Here is a 16,032-nt window from a genome sequence, read left to right as displayed (position 1 = left end):
GGGGGGGGGGTTCGGGGGGGAAGGCCAAAGAAAGACAAGTTCAAACCCATGGATCAGAGAAGAAATTGAAATAGAAATTAGAAAGGGCCCCAGGGTGGTTCAGTCAGTTGAGCGTGGGACTCTTGGTTTTGGCTCATGATCTCAGGGTTGTGGGATCAAGCCCCGTGGCAGGCAGAACTCAGGCTGGCTAAAGACTTTCCAAATTTAATGACCATTATAAACTCACAGAACCAAGATATTAAACCCCAAGCAGATGAAAAAGGAAACAAAAGCAAAGCATATCATAATCGAACTGCTGAAAATCAGTATCAGAGAGAAAATCTTAAAAGTAGAGAAAAAAGACACGTTAGGTACAGAGAAACAAAAGACTGATTTCTCATGAGAAATGATAAACTATGATACAGTCACATAATGGGGTTCATGCAGCTGTAAGAGGAATAAGAAGTATCTGTATACCACTATGGCCACCCTGGTAAGTGAAAGAAAGCAGAGAAGATAAATGTGTACAGTCTGCTACTATCTGTAAAAATATAGTTTCTGTTTATACTAAGAAAAGCAAGAAACAGTGGACAGAGAAACTATAGTCCCCCCAGATTGTTCCCCAATAAGGAAGAAATAAAAAGCACAAGTGTAAAAGTTAGCCTTCTTTGAATCTATCTTACTCTGTAGATGTGAGAAACCATCTGAGCTTTAGTCTAGATACAAATTTACAGGAAATTTACATTGAGTATAATTATCCATAGAGTTGGGTTCATAATTACCATCCTGTTACTTATTTCCCATTTCCTCAATCTGTCCCCAGTCTTTTAGAGCTATTCGATACAGTCCTGCAAGAACAGCCTTGAGCATACCGGGTTTTGTTTTTCTTTTTTTAAGGTTTATTTATTTGAAAGAGGAGGAGGAGAAAGAGAGAGCACACATGGGAGTCAGGAGAGGAACAGAGGGAGAGAATCCTCAAGCAGACGCCCCACTGAGCACGGAGCCCGATGTGGGGCTCCATCCCACAACCCCGAGATCGTGACCTGAGCTGAAATCAAGAGCCAGATGCTTAACCAGCTGAGCCACACAGGTGCCTCTAGGTATCTGGGGTTTTTTTTTTGCCAGTGTATCTGTAAAAAATGTTAGGTTCAATAGGCAAATGAATGTGTATTTTTACTATACATTGTTAAATTCTCCTTCCTAAGGGTTGTGTCATCTTGTACGCCCTCTAGCAATGTGTTTTCCTCTAGCCTTGGCAAGGGAGTATGTTGTCAGACTTTGGCTTTTCGTCAAACAGGTGTGGTATCACAGGAGAGTTTTATTTTTCATTTCTCTTGTTATTTAAGTAGCTTCAGCATCTTTTCACATATGGTACAAGCTTTTCCCACGAACACTGTTCATTTCTCTAGCACATTTTTGGTTGGGTTGCTCCACAGCAAATTTTCAGTGTTGGTCATTTCAAGGAGATTGGACTGGAAAGGGAAGAGGCAAATGCTACAAGCTTTTGTGAATTTTTTTCTTTTTAAAGATTTTATTTATTTATTTGACAGAGAGACACAGCGAGAGCAGGGACACAAGCAGGGGGAGTGGGAGAGGGAGAAGCAGGCTTCCCGCTGAGCAGGGAGCCCGATGCGGCGCTCGATCCCAGGACCCTGGGACCATGACCTGAGCCGAAGGCAGACTCTTAATGACTGAGCCGCCCAGGAGCCCCACATTTGTGAATTTTATAAGGGCTTTGGAAGCCAGTAAATAAGTTAAGGAAAAATTTAAAACTGAAAAACTTAAAAGTACCACAGGTCTGTCATCTAATATTGTCTCTTATGCATATTTAACTTTGAAAACATGTTACCTATCTTTAATATTTATGGCCAATCTCTAAAAAAGTAGATGGGGCTTATACTTAAAAAAAAAAAAAAAAAAAAGGCCTGATAAACTAAACCAAAATCAAAACCAAACAAAAAAAAAACTTTTAAAAAAGTGAACCAAGTAAGAGAGGAAAAGTTGCTGGAAAAAGAAGAATCTTGCTTAAAGAAAGAGGCTACCAATCATCCAGTGTCAGACCTGCGCTTCCTCAGAGCCCAGACAGAGAAGTGGGAGCTACCCAGCGTCTGTCTCAGTAAAGGGTCAAGAGATGTTCACCTTTTTTGGGGAAAGATTTTATTTATTTATTTAATTTATTTATTTGGCAGAGAGAGAGAGCAGGAGAGCACAAGCAGTGGGAGTGGCAGAGGGAGAGGGAGAAACAGGCCCCCTGTCGAGCAGGGAGCCCGATGCGGGGCTCGATCCCAGGACGCTTAACCAACTGAGCCACCCAGGTGCCCCTAGATGTTCACCTTTTTAAAACTGTTTAAAGATATCATTACTGATAACAAGAGCCATTTTTTTTTTAAAGAAAATTTACAGAAAGAATCTAGAAAAAAGTCTGAGACTGTGACAGCTCCAATGATAGGAATAGCAATGTATTTTTTAAAAATTCTATTCAATAGGGTATGGAGGGGCGCCTGGGTGGCTCAGTCATTAGCGTCTGCCTTCGGCTCAGGTCGTGATCCCAGGGTCCTGGGATTGAGTCCCACGTCGGGCTCCCTGCTCAGCGGGGAGTCTGCTTCTCCCGCTCCCTCTGCCCCTCCCCCCTCTCAAATAAATAAATAAAATCTTTTTTTTTTAAAGGTTTTATTTATTTATTTGACAGAGAGAGACACAGTGAGAGAGGGAACACAAGCAGGGGGAGTGGGAGAGGGAGAAGCAGGCTTCCCACTGAGCAGAGAGCCCGATGCGGGGCTCGATCCCAGGACCCTGGGATCATGACCTGAGCCGAAGGCAGATGCTTAACGACTGAGCCACCCAGGCACCCAAACAAATAAAATCTTTAAAAAAAATTCTATTCAATAGGGTATGGAAACATGGAACATAAAGACATTTGGATCATATGGAATAATTCTACCTTGAATATTAAAAATGAACATTAGGATTAAGTTAAAAGTTATAATATTTTCAGTAGAATATGTGTTCTTTCTTTTCTAAGGAAGACTGATGATGATAAAAGTAGAAGGCAAGAGCTTACCATGTTTCGCTGCACTAAGTTGTCTATGTCCCGCTTCACGATGTGAAGGTGCTCTTTGATGTCGTTGAAGTGCTGGGTTGACTCATAAACTCCCCCTGCAGATCCAGGATGCTGTATGCCACTGACCAGCCTGACAGTTTCACTCATGGAATTCCTGAAACAGAAAATCCCTTTAGACAAGGGAGTTGCTAGAAAAATGATTTTTTTCAGTTGCACATTTCAAAAGGTTAGATATATTTCTAAGCCCATTATATTAGATTAAAAAAAATCAATATTTAGAAATACTGAATTGTATTCAGGATTGGAAAACAATTTATAAAACTACAGTTTATGGGGCATCTGGGTGGCTCAGTCAGTTAAGCGTCTGCCTTCGGCTCAGGTCACGATCCCGGGGTCCTGGGATCGAGTCCTACGTCAGGTTCCCTATTAGTGGAGAGCCTGCTTCTCCCTCTGTCTCTGCCCTTACTCATGCTCCCTCTCTCTCAAATATAAATAAATAAATAAATAAATAAATAAATAAATAAAAATAAATGGAGAGGGAACTTTAGAGTGAGAGTGCCACTCTTCACCCTCTCAGGAAATAATGGATTCAGGTTATGGCCGTGACCGCCACGAAAATTTGGAGGGGTTGAAGGGGGTACTTCATAATGAACAGTGCAGGCCGACAACATCCAGTTATTAATAACTGTTGCAACTGGGTGATGGAGTATGAGGGATGGCTTTTATGCTCAATTTCTTTGTATGTTTGAAAATGTTTAATGAAAATAAAAATTGGCCAGGCATTCTGGTATGCTAGAAATAGCATCTGAAAGTGAGGAGATAATGAAACTACTTCTGACTGTTTTTATATTGGGACCTTTTATCAGTCAGGGGCCTTTTTTTCTTTATCTGTAAACTGAAGGGAATTGTACTACATGCTTTTGCTAAAAAAAACTTCTATGATTCTCTAAGGAGATGAAAATCCACAGACACAAACCACCTATTCCACAAAACGCAAATATTTCCTTTCTCTTTATAGTTTTTTTCTGAAGCCTAATCCAGAAGGAAAAAAGCTCTAGAGGATAAATTTAGAAATCTGAGTTCAGTTTTTACCTTAACTTATGGTATGCATGACATTCGTTCTCAATTAGTAAATGAGAGTTTATGAGGATTGCTAACTACTCTAAATAAGTGCTTTCATGGATAATACAGCCAGATGGCTAGGATTTACTAACCACTAATTGAATCTTAAGAAGAACTTCTAGTACCACTATTCCGTGTAATAAGCAAAGCGCAAGATTATCTAGAATATATTACCATTCATGTAAGAAAGAAGGGGATCTAAGAAAATACATATGCGGAAAAAGTACAAGAAACCAGAAATGAATGGGATAGGTTAGCAACGGGGGGTGGGTGGGAAAAGGCTAGAAAGGGGGGAAATGGGAATGAGGTGGTAGTGTTGAAGAGGGAGTGACAATTCAGTGAACACATAAATTTCGACTCAGAACCTCTCAGAACCATCGTATTCATGGAACCTTCATATACCCCAAATATACACAATTAAAATCAACCAGGATGTAGGAAGAATACAAATGCTAACAAAGAACCTAACTCTGTTATGAATGCATATTATAACAGTACTGAAGAGAGTGGGGAGAGAACTGAACTAAACAGCTGTCTGGAAAATAGTGTCTATATCACAAATTATAAGGTTAGACGCAAAAGGATCTTTATATAAATCCATCAGTAAATACGTTTCTCACGGGGATCTGAGTTAACAATTTGAAACCACTTTATGGGTACATTATGTGCACACTAAAATAAGTAAGTACATTACAGATAATAAAAACCAGGCTTCTCCCTCCTGGAGAAAGAATTTTCAAAGAAGGAAAGAAGGAGGGGAAAATCAACCCTATAATGTGCAGCCCAGTCTAGTCCAACCAGAATCCAAAATGTCTGGATAATCTCAGGGTCTTTTTAATACAAATGAGAGTGATGGGTACAAAAATAAAGATACGTGTGTATATGTGGGTTAGTAAACATTCATATATTCCCTAGCTCTGTCCACTGAGAGGGCCTAGGAGCAGTAGAACCACAGAGGGAGTGAGCACACCTACTGCCCAGATCTTGGGTTTCTAAATACCTTTCTTCAATAAAAGGAACCAGGGCTCACTGGAGAAGTGGTTGATTATAGAGCCGGGGCAGAGAAAATACAAAGTGAGCCTGAAACACAGTGTAGCACCAAAAAGTAAAGAAATGGTTTAAAAAAAAGACGGGAGCTTGTTGAAAGAACACAGACGCCAACCTGGAGGAGTTCTTAATTACCAGAGCGGAGCAATTTGAGCAGTAAATAATGATAGTATGGGATTGTAACCCATAGAATACATATCCATGAGCCTGTATGACATAAATAATTGATTAAATAAATAAATGGGGCAGAACAAAGCCGGTCCTTACAGAATTCCAATAAATACATGGGAAGGAATGATGAAAAGAGAAAAAAAAAAACCCCAGCTTTTGGGAAATACCTCATTCTTGTTTCAGGCAAAATGTCAATGGATGCTACAATTAGCAAGCAAAAGTTTAAACTGAAACAGGATATTTATATCTTTACATAGTCTCAAAGTACCTTTTCCAAAATATAATTAAGCATCAAGGGAAAGACAGTAACTTTAAAGTACAGAAAGCAGGAAAAAGCCACCATAACCAAGTGATCCCAGCCAACGTGAACAGAAATAAGACATACTGACATCATGAACATGATACAGTGTTGTATTCTTGTCAAAAATGCAATCATGAGTAAACACCAGACAGACCCGAATCGAGAGACAGTGGACCAAATTAACTGCTCAATGCAGAAACTGTCATGGTCATGAAAGACAAGAGAAGACGAACTATTTCATACTGCAGAAATCTAAAGAGATAGAACTAAATGCAATGTGTGTTGCTGGATAGGATCATGGAACAGAAAGAAGGGCATGCATGGAAAACGGGTGAAATCTGGGTAAGATCATTAGTTAATAGTACTGTACCGCTGTTCATTTCTTGGCTCTGACAACTGTGCTATGGTTATGTAAGTTGTGAACATTAGGGGAAGGTGGAAAGGAATATATGGAAATTGTACTATTTTTGCAATGTCTGAAGTCTAAAATCAGATCAAAATAAAGATTTTTTAAAATAATGTCACATGATCCAGTCTATTTCTGAAAGAATTTTTTATTTATTTTAAATTTTTTTTAAAATTTTTTTTAAGCTTTTTTTTTTTTTTTTTTTTTGAGACAGAGAGAATGAGAGACAGAGAGCATGAGTGGGAGGAGGGCCAGAGGGAGAAGCAGACTCCCTGCCGAGCAGGGAGCCCGATGCGGGACTCGATCCCGGGACTCCAGGATCATGACCTGAGCCGAAGGCAGTCGCTTAACCAACTGAGCCACCCAGGCGCCCAAGAATTTTTTTTTTTAAAGATTTTATTTATTTATTTGACAAAGAGAGCAAGAGAGCAAAAGTAGGGGGAGCAGCAGAGGGAGATGCAGAGGGAGAAGCAGGCTCCCTACAGAGCAGAGAGCCTGACGCGGGGCTCAATCCCAGCACCCTGGTATCATGACCTGAGCCGAAGGCAGATGCTTCACTGACTGAGCCACCCAGGTGCCCCTATTTCTGAAAGAATTTAACTATTCACTTAGGATCATATTTTTTTTTTTTTTTTTAAGATTTTATTTATTCATTTGAGAGAGAATGAGATAGAGAGAGCATGAGAGGGGGGAGGGTCAGAGGGAGAAGCAGACTCCCTGCCGAGCAGGGAGCCCGATGCGGGACTTGATCCTGGGACTCCAGGATCATGACCTGAGCCGAAGGCAGTCGCTTAACCAACTGAGCCACCCAGGCGCCCTAGGATCATATTTTAATCATGAGTTCACAACTTAAAGATTTTAAAAAATGCGAGACTAAAAGTGAAAAGAAGTACCAATTTGCAGTTACAAGTGGGGCTGCCTTTCATCTCTAGGTGTGGATATTATCACCTTGTGTTTATTAACCTAATACTGTTTAATTTTCCAGTGCTAAAGAACTTACCTTGACATTCTTGTTTGTCAAGGGTTGTACTGGTTGGTGCAATGCTCTAAAAAGTTAGCTTATAAAATGTAACACTTTGGCTGTTTCTCTACTCTAGGCATTGAAAGCTGTTAATTATCTGCATAAGTGAACACTTTTTAGAAACTTATCATTCAAAGTTCCAAGGACACGGTAGCTCCTCTCTGTTCCAACCCTGTCCAGTCTCTCTTAATGGAATGGAAGAGAGGTGGTCATACATAGCATATTTCCTTGAAAATGGTTTCATTCCATCAAAAAGAAGTTCCTGCATCAGGCATGCTTGTATTACAGTTCTACAATGCTATGCATGCTTACCCTTCTAGGATTTTTCACAGAATTGTTATATATTACACATATTCTTTTTATTTTAGAAATACATGAATACTTCTGGCTGTCAAGTAGCTGTGACAAATGTATTTTTTTTAAAGATGCTAAAGCATTTTTTTCTCCTCTGGCTTAGAACAATTCAAACATTTAGGCCTACTGGCAGTTTCTGAGTATCAAAGGTTCCTGTACTTTCCACTCCCTGATTTATAATATGAATCTAGAATGTGATTCTTACCCTCATGGGGAATTCTTACAATAATAATGTGCTTGCACAGAGGGAGAGAGAAGCCATGAATTTTGGATAAGTGTATCACCTAACACTTGGACATGACTTCTGTAGACTTACTTCATTTCATTTACTTGTCTCAGGATCTCGTGCTGAGTGTTCACAACAGTATCCAGCTCTTGTTGGGTGATCTGGAGGAAAACAGAAGAACCCAGTTCTGTAGGAACATATGGCGGAGTAGCCTCTCTTTCCTCCATGCGTCCTCCTCCACCAGAGGCTGCCTAAAGGCACACATGCTTATTTGCAAAGCTTACCTGTCCCTGCTGCCCTGGGACTCCTGATCCTCTTTTAGCGATCTCCTCTGTCAAGGAAGAGACGTATCTCCTCTGTTCATCAAGAATCATATCTAACTGTCGGTTCAGCTGCTTGATTTCAAGATGGATACGATTCTGTCCTTCAAAGATTTGTCTCAGCTCGCGGTCTCCTACACTCTCAAATATTTCATCCGCTGAAATGGAAATTGCATATTAAAATGATCAAAATCACCAACACATGTAGTTTTTGAAATACCATAAGTGACTGAGGTATCAACATATACTAAAATTAGAACATCACCAATATGATCTACTCCAGTGGTATGACCTCCTCAATAGGGTACATGCAGATAATCAATTCAATCATGACAACATTACTATTTGTTTTTTGCCATGTCTGGTGGCTGAATACCTATTATAAATTAGTTCTGAATTTTTTTCACCTAAAAATAATTTTCTTTCAAATATACTATATGACTCTATTTATATGAAAAGGCAAAAACTAATCTATGTTACTAGAAATCCGGAATAGTGGTTGCCTCTGTGGAGGGAGGCTGACTTGAAAGAGGCATGAGGGAGCATCTTGGGGTGATAAAAATATTCTACGTATTGACCTGAGTGATGATTAAGTGGGTATACAAATTTGTCAGAATTCATCAAACTACACTTTTAAAATTTGTGCCTTTCACTTAGGTAATAAATTTAACAACGGAGTTGCGAACAGCCGATTTCCCTTTTAAAGCTGATTGTGCTGGAAATTATTTCATTCAAACACTTACTACAATAAGCTTCAGGATATACTCACAAATCATATGTGATATTTAAAGCAAATCCAAGAAGAGAATTAAATTTATTTTTCATTTTTATCTTCATTAAGTCTGATTTATATTATTGATCATTTAGAGAATTACAGGGAGTACAAAAGCTAGCTATGGGCCATATTAAATACAGCTTTGACCACCTGTGCGGGTGGGAACAATCCAGATAAAAGTTAGCAGATAATATAAAGCCACTCTGCTTGGACTTCCCGTGTTTTATTTTTGGCACACAGCACACTTAAGTTCAACACTGGCTTAGACTAATTATTTTACAATTTGCAAATTTTCAAGTCTAGAGTTCTGTTGAGCAGTAAGGGGAGGAGAGCTAGAGAATCATTTCATATTACTTTCACAAGAATTTTGACATTTTTCCAGTATTATCTCTATATTAATAAGGTAATGTGTGCCACTCAAAAGAAAGACATAGACTTTAGATGATTTCATTCCACAAATATTTACTGAGTCTCAACTACTAGGTCAGCATTGGGTTCTTGGTGTTTTTTAGGTGTCGGGGGGCAGGGCAATCAACAGGAAAACAGAATCCCTGTCCTCACAGAGCCTGCACTTCAGGGGATCACTGTTCATCCACATCACCCAGTACCACCCACTGCATGCTTTCCTAAGCCACACCCTTACTGGTAGAAACATCAACCTCCAAGCCTTGTGATGGCAGAAGATTTGCTTATAGATTGCTTCTGGAAACAACTTGGATATGCCAGACAAGAGCTCAAGGATGGGATGAATGCATGTGCTACAACCCCTGTGCAGCTCTGAGCACAGCTTCCTCCAACTCACCAGGATGCCCCTGAAGGTCAGGGTGGCCCTTCTGGAATTCCTCCTTTTTTTTATCCAATTCTTGTTGAAAGTGCTCAAATTCTTCCTGATACTTTTCTTTTTCTTTTTCTGAAATTTCTTTATCTGGGGTAGGCTTTTTTTGAATTTAGGAATAGATCATTAAAAAAAATTAAAAAGATAAAAATTAAAAATTAAAAAATAATAAACCTCAATATACTTTCTTCCCCTTCATTTGAACTACTCAACCACTAGTTGAAAGGTTAACATAAAAATGTTATTTATTTAAATCAAAACCATTTTACTCTTGCTACTAATAATTACAACAAAACAATAACACTAGCAACTACCATTTATTGAATTCACTGTCCTATTTAATGCTCATGATACCATGAGCTGGCCAGTCCCAATGTCTCAGTTTTACCAGTGAAGAAACGGAGTGGTACAGAGGTTAAGTCACTTTTTTTTTTTTTTTTTTTTTTTATTTATTTATTTGAGACAGAGAGAATGAGAGACAGAGAGCATGAGAGGGAGGAGGGTCAGAGGGAGAAGCAGACTCCCTGCCGAGCAGGGAGCCCGATGCGGGACTCGATCCCGGGACTCCAGGATCATGACCTGAGCCGAAGGCAGTCGCTTAACCAACTGAGCCACCCAGGCGCCCAGGTTAAGTCACTTTTACAAGATCAAACAGCAATAACAGGCAGAAACAAGACCCAAATCTAAGTTGGGCTTCCCAAGTTTTCAGCTACAGGGAGATACCAATAAACTGAAAATAAACTTTTTGGAAAAAAAAAAAAAAAAAGTGTATACTTACCAGCTCTTTCCCAGGCTCAGTCAATTGGAAAGTCAGAAAAGAAAGGACATCATGGTCATCTACAAATTAAAAAAAAAAAAAAAAATCTGAAAAAGTTCTGTAACAGATTTTTATGATTGTAAAGTTACTTTAGAGAGATCTATTGCTTTAAAAATAATCAATATGAAAAATAAAAATCAGCTCTCATCTGATAAAGGCAATGGTGCTCTGTGAGCTTAGAGATAAAAATTCACCAGAAAGATGTACATCAGAGATAAACTAAAATTCACTTTCTTTTATCCTAAACCAGAATATTTAACAGTGTTTAACATATAACAGATGTTTAATAAATAAGAGGAAAAAGGATAATAATAAATAAGGGATAAGGGAATAAACAAACAAGGGGTCAAAACAAGCCCAAACTCCTAAATCTGACACCAAGATCTTGCCATATTTTCCCACAAATCTCCTTCACAGGCTGTGTCCCAGCCAAATGAGACAAAATCCTGTCCTTCATGTATTTCCGTTCCTGTCTCTCAACCCTTCTTACGGTACTTACAATACTTGCCTTACTTTCTTGTTATAAACTTGACATTGCCTTGTGCTGGCTTACTGGGACAGTCCTGACTTATCCACATTGTCCTGGCTTTACTGATAGCATCTTCTTTTATTCTCAAAACATTCCAATTTAGATAATATGACCACCCTATCTATACATCATTCATATCTGTTTCCCTCACACAGCAGATACGAACAATTTTACTTTATTTAAAATCATATTTTAAAAATCAAATTAATTTCAGGCTGCTTAAGATGAAAACGGACTTAGCAGATCAAACCTCATAATGCTGACCTAAAATACCAATCCTGGCTAGTCACGTCTGCAGAGCAAGAGCAATTAATTCCAACTGGCAACCTCTATGCTTTCTTCCCACTATTACGGAGACTGAGATACGCAGCCAGATGAGAGAGAAAATTGTAACACTTGGTCCAAGTGTGTAAGCTATGTAACTTTTCAGGAGAAGATGTACAGTGTGATAGAGCACTGGACCCAGGAGTCAGAAATCCAAACCAAGTCCTGCCTTGGTTTGGCCATTACTGGCCATGTAATATTTATAATGTACTTTAATCCAAGATTTGGCAAGCTTAACTAAAAATAAGTAAAATGATCTATCCTCTCTCTCCCTCCCTGTGATGTTGTAAGGAACAATTATATAATTGAAAATAATAAAAAATTATACAAAACGTACCATGTAAACACAAGATGATATATATTTTTTTATTTTTATTTATTTTTAAAGATTTTATTTATCTGACAGAGAGAGACACAGCAAGAGAGGGAACACAAGCAGGGGGAGTGGGAGAGGGAGAAGAAGGCTTCCCGCCGAGCAGGGAGCCCGATGAGGGGCTCGATCCCAGGAGCCTGGGACCATGACCTGAGCCGAAGGCAGACGCTTAACGACTGAGCCACCCAGGCGCCCCGATATATATATTTTTAAACACAAGATGGTACTAACGTCGAACGAGAAGTTCATTTATCACCAAATGTGGGGCAAAAATGGTAAATATATCTTGTTAAAACTTTAGTCCCCAATAATATTTCCTCAGGCTACCAAATTCATTTAAATGTGCCGTGACAACTTTCAGGATCCTAAACCACTTGGCAATTAACCTATTATAGCCTTGACCTTAATGTCGACCACCAGTTGTATACAGCCCCAGCCAACTGTATACCTACAGAATATCAGAAGAAAATGAGCAGATTCAAGATACCAAAAGACCAGCTCTGCAGACTATGTAAAGGTTACAGCTCATCTTAAAAGGTTAAAAGTAGGGCGCCTGGGTGGCTCAGATGGTTAAGCTTCTGCCTTCGGCTCAGGTCATGGTCCCAGGGTCCTGGGATCGAGCCCCGCATCGGGCTCCCTGCTCAGTGGGGAGTCTGCTTCTCCCTCTGCCTCTCTTTCTCTCTATCTCTTATGAATAAATAATTAAAATCTTTAAAAAAAAAAGGTTAAAAGTAAATAAGTTTACATATCTCCAAATAGACTATTCCCAATGAAACTCAATACATGAACTTTTAATATTAAAAGATAGCAAGATTTACCTGCAAGACCTCCAGTTGCAGCAGATATTCCAAAATGCCCTTGAGGAGGGATAACCATATTGTCCACTCTGGCGCAAAATTCATAGTCATTTTTATCTGGTGTGAAGCCATTATTGATCATTACCTAAAAAAAGACATACTGCAGCTACAGCTTTTACAAGACATTACAAAATGAATTTCAAATAGTCAATTTATGACTAATTGATCTTTATACTTGGTCTACTAACCGTCAAAAAGCTATCAGTTTTCTCTCACTATTATAAAGGGTAATCCCGTCCATGAAATAACCTCACTTATTTAGCATCATTAAATAAGATATTTCACTTTAAAGTTTTTATCCTACAATGTGTCAAAGGCTTAAAGAGAAACATTTGATAATGTTCCACGAAACTCTTCCTAAAACAGAAGACTCAGGGAACCACAATGACTTCCTTTGAATGGTTCATACAGAAGAGGGACCAGACTCGTTCTGAAACCCCAGTGTCAGAGCTCAAACGAATAGGATGAATTTACAATTTTTACCACAGCTAGTTGAGAATTAAAGATATTAAACAGACTGCTGTGCAAGGAGTAAGCTTCTCTTCATTCAGTTGGGGAGGGGGTGTGACTGGACAGTGGTAAGTTAGCAGAGAGACAACAGAAGTGACAGAAGTCATATTGATACAAAGGCAGAAAATGAAAAAACTAAAAGGACACCTAAGTTTCTTCTCTGCAGAATGTATTTTTGAAGTAATAACCCAAAATGTCTTAAAAAAAAAAAAATCCTGGAACCCCAAGGCAGCAGAGGAACCCAGCAGACACACAGGTACTCTTCTCCTGACCCCAGTTCGGCAGTGGCCCAGCCTTTCACTTCCCACAACCCAACGTAACGGTGGCTGAGCCAGAGGGGAAGCCAGATGAGAGATGTGGCACCAGAGCAGGGCACTTCTATGATTACTTACAGATGCAACTATCACTTGTCAGTGACTGTTAGGATTTAGTCACACAGGTCAAATGATATAGTACAGTGTCCACATTTTTGGCAAGAGAGTAAGACATCTGTCAATATGAAGGGTAAATCTCTATGTAACACAGGATGGAAACACGTGAACTACTACCATTCTTCAAAAAAAATTTTTTTTTTATAAGTAGGCTCCATGTCCAGAGTGGAGCCTGATGCGGGGCTTGAACTCATGACACTGAGATCAAGACCTGAGCTGAGATCAAGAGTCGGACGCTTAACCAACTGAGCCACCTAGACGCCCCTACTACCAATTTTTTCAAACGACCTGCCATTTAGTTAGCTAACATTAATATTCTGTTCCCTCTGATCAGTAATGCTCCGATTTCAGTTTACATCATTTATGAATGGTTCTCCTCTACAGTGTTTTAAATCAGAATCAACAATCAGTAAGACATTTGTCTTTGAGAGATAAAACACAAAAGGTATTAAGTTAATCACACCCTAATTCTAACACTAAAAATTTTCAACTATTCCAATACTTTTTCCTTGAACCTGAACAAACTGAAAATCCATTAGGAGTCTTTACTGTCTAGTACTAATTCTTTTATTTGTTTAAAGATTTTATTTATTTGACAGAGAGAGAGTGAGAGAACACACAAGCAGGGGGAGCGGCAGGCAGAGGGAGAGGGAGAAGTAGACTCCCTGGTGAGCAGGGAGCCCAATGAGGGGCTGCATCCCAGGACCCCAGGATCATGACCTGAGCCGAAGGCAGACGCTTAACCGACTGAGCCACCCAGGCATCCCAGGATATACCCACTTTAAGTACTACCCTGAACTCAATTTGTCTATATAACTAAACTCATTACCAACTCTCAACCTTCCCACTCCTCACTCAAACTCAAAAAGGTGCTGCTTCTTGGCTTAGTTGTACAACTGGCCAGAAATCCAGGAACTATCTTTGACTCCCCCACTGTACCTACCGTCATCCCCAAGCACAGTCTCTCCTCCTAATCACCTCTCCTCCCTTCTCTCCCCTGGCTCAGACCGCAAGTGGAGTCTTACAGGGAAGATGGCTCTCGGTTCAAATCACAGCTGTGTTACTTATGTGGTATGATACTAAGTTACTTAAAATGTCCCATATCCCATTTCCCCGTGTGTAAGATGGGGATGCCTGCCCCATAGGGCTATTGGAAAAAATAAGTGAGAAACTGCACTTAAAGTACAGAGCACCGGGCATGGCCCATTACGTATAGAGTCTCCTTTCACAAATACCATTATAAGAACATGGCTGCCTAAGTCATCTACCCAAACTACAAACAGGATCATTTCACTTTCCTGCTTAAAACTTTCAACAGTTCCTTATAGGATAAACTACCCGAGGCCTGTGTGACTTGCCACCACCAACCTTTCAACCCCACTCCCCAGTCTCCTCTATCCTCCAGCCATTCCAAATCATGTGCCTTTCCCAAATCTTTCACCAGTCCCTGTGCCTGTTTTCTCTACCTTGAATATGCATCCCATCCCGGAAATCTCCACTTCCCCTTCCTGGTGCGGCTCAGCTCTGAGAAACTGTTCCTGACCTTCCCCACGCCCACTTGCAGTTACAAGATTCTAACCCCTTGATTCCTTAATGGTATGTGTGCTGTGAAACGTCTTCCACCTAGCACAGTAATGTTACACAAGTGTCTCCCCTCTACTAGACTACAAGCTCTTTGGAGAAAATGACCTCTTTTTTTTTTTTTTAAAGATTTTATTTATTTGACAGAGAGAGACATAGCGAGAGCAGGAACACAAGCAGGGGGAGTGGGAGAGGAAGAAGCAGGCTTCCTGGCGAGCAGGGAGCCCGATGTGGGGCTCGATCCCAGGACCCTGGGATCATGACCTGAGCCGAAGGCAGACGCTTAACGACTGAGCCACCCAGGCGCCCTAGAAAATGACCTCTTACTCAGATTCGTATCTGGATGGCTCGGATACGTGTGTAATGTGTGGCATCTAGCAAGTAGGATGCTCAAACATGTACTGACTGAATGCAAACCTACGGGAAAGGTTTTACAACACACGACCACTTAGGCCAAGCTCTGAAGCCACTTCCGTTCTCTCTGAGTAACACTGAGTACATAAACCAATATCCAAACTTACATGCCTTTAATTTCTATCAAAGATTCAGAATGAGAAGTCCTACCAGAATATTTTTCATCTGAGTATCTCTAAGTGCATGTTACTTACCATCAGTGTTTTCTGGTAATATGTAATCTTTGCGCGGACAGGATAGGGTTTATTACGAAAGTCTCTCTGGCAACTTGCTAAAGCTTGATTAATACCATCACTGTAGTACGAAGAAAGGGAAAACAAACAAAAAACGTAAGAAAGCTTCTCAATATCTGAAAACTCACTATTTAAAATGATCAGCGTCCAGAAAGATAAAATAATATCAAGTTATGACAGTCTTGGGATATTTGAAGTTACTTATTCAGAAGACACAAAGTTTTTCGTGTTTGTTTTTTTTAAAATTTAATTATGTTAGTCACCATACAAGACATCATTAGTTTTGTTTTTTTTTTTTTTGCGAGAGAGAGAATGAGAGAGAGCACGAGAGGGAGGAGGGTCAGA

At 39.8% G+C, this 16,032-nt stretch overlaps 1 protein-coding gene across 3 annotated transcripts in view; it reads right to left on the bottom strand.

Annotated features, from left to right (window-relative positions):
* The window catches only part of LMAN1 (lectin, mannose binding 1), a 28,545-nt gene that overhangs the window by 5,198 nt on the left and 7,315 nt on the right, over positions 1 to 16,032 (bottom strand). For 2 of the 3 annotated variants that reach the window (XM_006731535.3, XM_081801093.1), the window contains exons 5-11: positions 15,649 to 15,748; positions 12,480 to 12,603; positions 10,397 to 10,455; positions 9,586 to 9,718; positions 7,973 to 8,166; positions 7,779 to 7,849; positions 3,041 to 3,194 (exon numbers count right to left, since the gene is read on the bottom strand). In XM_006731535.3, coding sequence (XP_006731598.1) covers positions 3,041 to 3,194; positions 7,779 to 7,849; positions 7,973 to 8,166; positions 9,586 to 9,718; positions 10,397 to 10,455; positions 12,480 to 12,603; positions 15,649 to 15,748 — 835 coding nt within the window. Of the gene's footprint in view, positions 1 to 139; positions 1,452 to 3,040; positions 3,195 to 7,778; positions 7,850 to 7,972; positions 8,167 to 9,585; positions 9,719 to 10,396; positions 10,456 to 12,479; positions 12,604 to 15,648; positions 15,749 to 16,032 lie in introns of those variants that run through there. The other variant, XM_081801094.1, reaches the window with a different exon arrangement.

This window comes from Leptonychotes weddellii, chromosome 13, assembly GCF_054177405.1.
Source record: "Leptonychotes weddellii isolate Sample4059 chromosome 13, ASM5417740v2, whole genome shotgun sequence".
Classification (NCBI taxonomy): domain Eukaryota; kingdom Metazoa; phylum Chordata; class Mammalia; order Carnivora; family Phocidae; genus Leptonychotes; species Leptonychotes weddellii.
Note: the sequence above shows the minus strand (reverse complement) of the source record. Positions and strands in the feature narration are given on the sequence as shown.